This window comes from Gadus macrocephalus, chromosome 21 (assembly GCF_031168955.1).
Source record: "Gadus macrocephalus chromosome 21, ASM3116895v1".
Taxonomy (NCBI): domain Eukaryota; kingdom Metazoa; phylum Chordata; class Actinopteri; order Gadiformes; family Gadidae; genus Gadus; species Gadus macrocephalus.
This window is the reverse complement of record NC_082402.1, coordinates 12,613,012-12,618,011: the sequence shown is the minus strand read 5'-3', so window position 1 is coordinate 12,618,011 and position 5,000 is coordinate 12,613,012. Positions and strand designations below refer to the sequence as shown.

The 5,000-nt window shown below is 45.9% G+C and overlaps 1 protein-coding gene across 1 annotated transcript in view; it reads left to right on the top strand.

The window, feature by feature from the left end:
• Positions 1–1,471: 1,471 nt before the first annotated feature.
• The window catches only part of thbs1b (thrombospondin 1b), a 7,246-nt gene continuing 3,717 nt past the window's right edge, over positions 1,472–5,000 (top strand). Inside the window, exons 1-7 of the mRNA XM_060042435.1 lie at positions 1,472–1,661; positions 1,865–1,954; positions 2,239–2,798; positions 3,070–3,145; positions 3,297–3,380; positions 3,939–4,048; positions 4,480–4,746. Coding sequence (XP_059898418.1) covers positions 1,888–1,954; positions 2,239–2,798; positions 3,070–3,145; positions 3,297–3,380; positions 3,939–4,048; positions 4,480–4,746 — 1,164 coding nt within the window. The 5' untranslated portion in view covers positions 1,472–1,661; positions 1,865–1,887. The remainder of the gene's footprint in view (positions 1,662–1,864; positions 1,955–2,238; positions 2,799–3,069; positions 3,146–3,296; positions 3,381–3,938; positions 4,049–4,479; positions 4,747–5,000) is intronic.

The following is a 5,000-nucleotide window of genomic DNA, read 5'->3' as shown; positions in this document are numbered from 1 at the left end:
TTCACTTCACCCCTGACCTAAGGCACTCCTCAGGGCTCCCTTCTGGCTCCTCAAGAGAGGTGCAAACACAACAACAATCTTTAGTGTCGTCTTTAGCATTTTATTTTAATCAATTTTGGAAATGGAAAAATCTTTGCCATGGAGAACATGCTGGCCACTTCTGAACACCAAACACACACAACCCCCCCCCCCCCCCCCCCCCCCCCCCCGCCGTTCACACAGACGGAGGGGGGGGGGGGGGGGGGGGGGCGGGTGTTACCTGTCGAGGGTCAACAGCTGAAGTTTCTGACATTGTCAAGTACATTCAAAACAGAGTGTCTGCTTGCTGACGGGTTGTTTAATACGACTCTGGATTATGATTTAACAGGGGGGAGGTTTATGAAAGTTTTGCCAGATAAAAAAATAAAGAAATAATTGGAATTGGAAACACGAGCACATTGGGCCTCTGGGAAAGACATCAGCCGCCGTCTGGCCCCTGACAGCTACGAGCACGGTCCATCATGGAGCCGCTGCACAGGGATGAGACAGGACCAGCTCAGACTGCAAATGAGAGGAGCCGCTGTCTCAGAGACGACTGAACGGTTCCCACTCAGTGGATGGAGTGACTGGAATAATACAGATGATGGATCTGGTTTCAGCTCAAAATCACCTGACCATCTCAAATGTATACAATTATATTAATACCCACGACAGAAATGTGTTGCTTTCAATACTGACATGGATTGAAGAGGCTACAGATTAAAATGCTATTTGATGTCAATGTCGATTTGGAATATATGTTTGTGTTAATATTCATTGTCAGCTTTGGGTATTTTGAAGTGATGCATGCATGTTATATGGTCAGAGTACATCTCCCCATCGGATGGTAAACTAGATAAGGGCTGCTACATGACCATGACCGGAGGCTGTTCTCAGGTGATCTCACATCGGCTCCTCTCAGGTGAACTCAAGTCGGCTCCTAGCGGACACGTGCGGGAATGTCCACACGTCGTATAGGTCATTCTCGACATGCCACAGCGTCTCATCCAATAGAGTCGTATTAAACGAGTGGGTAAACGTCTTCAAAGAAAATATACAGCTTTTGAGTCCTTGTCTCAAAAACGTTCAAACCCTAATCCTGGTCATATTTTAGGAGCATTATCCAATATAGCTTAATATGCGTTTCCTTTTCTGTGAAATCCCATAAAAATTATTATTAATAAAAAATGAAATGTTATGTGGATGGCCCAGTTACCGGAAGTGTTGATGTAATCATTAATTAATTGAATGGGTCTTGGCCCGAGCTGTGGAATGTGATGTTTTTTTCTCGCCTGGCTCTTTTTGGGCGCGCGCTCACGGACACGCGCCCGGCCGCTCGAGCTGTGAGGTACAACAGGATAAGCTCGTCCCTTTTTCTTTTTTGCACGATTTGATTGGACGAGAAGACGTCTCAGGAATTTCATGAAACTATTTAAATAGCACTTGGCCCCCTCACTGCAATGTTAGTTTTTGAGCGGCCCCTACCAGCAAGGACCTATTTATAATAAAGCAAAACACAGTAGAGCCTTTTACCATCGGGACTTTTATAAAGAAAAAACTAAACTTCTTCTGGAGGAATATTGGTGGAATTCTATCTATATTGGGGGATTTTATCATATGTGTGTGCTGTTTTCATCAAGCAGGTGAGTTGGCAGCATTTCGTGTGTTATGAGAGTTTATTCCCACTGTATCTATGACTGTGGCAGGATTCAGTCGCAATTTGCATTGTCAGTTTCCAAGTTGTTAATAACAAACAGGCCATATTCGCGTGTGAATGTCGGTCACCTCGCTGGCAAAAACACTTTTTATACAAATAAACAGTTTATTGCTGTTGTTTCGTCCATAGAGGCAGCGAGGTCTTGTCCCACCATGAAGCTGACAGGAGGGCTCTGTCTGCTCCTGATGCTCTGGAGCTGCGAGGGCGCCAGGGTGGCAGGTGAGTTCAGGAGGGTGTCCTCATCAGGAGCCTGGTTATTCCTTATAGCCTGGTTATTTTATATAGCCTGTTTATTGCTTATAGCCTAGTTATTCTTCTCGCTGCATCTATTGTCCTATACTGGAATTTCTCAAAAGTAAAACACATTTGCATGCGTTATTTTATTTCATTGTTTTTTTCTGTTTTGAGAATGTGCTGCGAATTTCCATTACATCCGAAAACACTGGAAGGCAACGTGCCTTTTCAGACAAAATATCTCATTGCTTGTTATTCATCCTCTGCAGAGAGCCGAGACGACAACAGTGTGTTCGACCTGTTTGAGCTGGTCAAAGTCCCAAAGAAGAACCACGGGGTCTCCCTGGTGAAGGGAGACGACCCCTACAGTCCTGCCTACAAGATCCACAACCCCAACCTCATCCCCGCGCTCCCTGACAACTCTCTGAGGAGCATCATCGACTCCATCCACGCCGAGAGAGGCTTCCTCCTCCTGCTCAACTTCAAGCAGTTCAAGCGGACCCGCGGGAGCCTGCTAACCGTGGAGAAGCGCGACGGCTCTGGGCCCGTGTTCGAGATCGTGTCCAACGGGAAGGCCAACACGCTGGACATCGTGTTCTCCACCGAGAACAAGCAGCAGGTGGTGTCCATCGAGGACGTGGACCTGGCCACCAACCGCTGGAAGAACATCACGCTGTTCGTGCAGGAGGACCGGGTCCAGCTGTACGTGGGGTGCGAGGAGGTGAACACGGCGGAGCTGGACGCGTCCATCCAGACCATCCTGACGCACGATACACCTGCCGTGGCGCAGCTGCGGCTCGGCAAGGGAGCGGTGAAGGACACGTTCATGGTGAGAAGGAATGCCGTCGTTGACGTGTTTGAGTGGCCAGGTATTGTAGTGTCAAAGAAAGGTTGACCCTGAAAGGTTTAAGTCCCGCATGACTTGGAAATACCAGTGCGTAAAACGTATCCAAACGTGCGTAATTGATCGTCGATGAGGCTGTTTCCTGATGTACGCCGATATATGTTTTAGTGTTGAACACCTTTTTGTGTTTATCATACATTGCTGTAATTGCTCAAATTCTCGTAAAAGTTAAGCGTGTGAACGTTGCTGCTTTCAGGGAGTGCTGCAAAACGTGCGCTTTGTGTTCGGAACCACCATAGACGCGATCCTGCGCAACAAGGGATGCCAAAACTGTGAGTAATTACCCGCGTTATAAGAGAATAGTATATCAACGTTAAAAAAGGATTGTTAGCACTGCTGAAAGATTAACATTCAACTTCTTAACCTGGGATTTGCAATAAAATGAATTACATTTCAACAACTGTTAAAACTGTTTTGGTACAGCCCTGCCAACCGACACCATGATCCTGGAGAATCTCAACGGCTCCTCCGCCATCCGGACTGAATACACAGGCCATAAGACGAAAGGTAAACACGGCTGCCCGTCGCAAGCCCTGTGTGGCCTTCTCATTAGAGACAGAGACACAGACACAGAAAGACACACATACACACACACACACGCACACCGTTCTTGTGTTGAAGTCAGTCAAGGCAATGAACTTCTTACAGAGGCAGATAAGGATAGATTTCATCTATCGGGGCAATTTAGAAGGGGGCATGTCTCCTCCATGTATCGAAATTATGCGTTTATTGCAAAACTACAAAACTTTCAAAAATAAGAAAATAATATAATAAAATAAAAAATTAAAGCAATGTTTACAGAGGTTGCGAACTGTTGCAAAATTAATGTTTTTTGCTTCGGTACGATAGTGCAAGTTATGGCCAAAGCACATTCAGTAATCAGAAATAATGTCACTGCTGACCAACTCCTGTCTTTGGACCCAAACTCCGCCAGTCACACCGAATTTGCACACCTGATTTCATCCAAAGTGATTTGTGATGTTTTGTTAGCCCTGACCATGGTGAGTGTCTTTTGGTGTGTCTGTGCGTGTGTGGTTGTGTGTCCGGGTGCTTGTGCGTGTGTAGACCTGCAGATGCTGTGTGGTTTCTCCTGCGAGGACCTGGCCAGTATGTTCAAGGAGCTGAGGAGTCTGGGGGTTGTGGTCAAAGAGCTTCCCAATGAACTACGACAGCTGGTGAGTAGGAGAAGCTGCGGCTGTGAACCCAAGTGTTCAGGGGGACTTTGATTCCTGCATACATGTGTGTGCTGTATTTTGTCAGTTTGGAGGTTTTGTACAAGGTTTCCATTTCCCAGTGTGTATATATATATATAGATTCAGATATCTGGAATATAATATATATATAATATAATAATATCCTATATTTCGAACTCTTAAATTCTTACTCTTATTGTGTACTTTTTCTTAGATTTATAGCTGCTAAATAGATTACGTGTCTCTTGTCCTAAGAATCTCATGGCTCAGGACTGCTACAAGTGTTTTACGGTTTATCTAGAATCTCTTGAATGATCAATCTCAGACACAGTCTGTTAAACCCCTTCCGAATCTCAACCAGAGCTCATCGTTGTGTTGTCTGTCATTGAATCATTTCCTCTCACTGTGTCTAGACGGTTGAGAACAAGGACATTAGGAACCGCATCGACATCCACAGCGGCGTGTGCATCCACAACGGCATCGTGCACAAGAACAGCGAGGAGTGGACCGTGGATGACTGCACCGAGTGCAAGTGCCAGGTGAGTGGGGGGAACAGACACGCGCTAACACATATATACATGGACACGCACGCAAGCACTCACACACATTCAAACATGCACGCATACACTCGAAGGCATGTGGTGTGCATGCTGTTGGAGTTCAACAGAGGCTTTTGTCGTTGAAATGCTCGGTTGGAGCTTTAACTTTGGTTTGGTAAAACCGCATGTCATTAGAGTCGCTGGGATCCAAGCAGGGGGTAGGAAAAGCAGGATCCGGGAGGAATATGTCATATTGTAATCACCATTTCTTCATTGGTCCTGGGTCAATAAACCACATGGTTAGATATTTATACAGGGATGGGTTAGACCGTTACCTCTGAGTCTCTTGGAATACAGCAACCGAGGTTGAACTGGCCGTAATGGATTGACTTGTT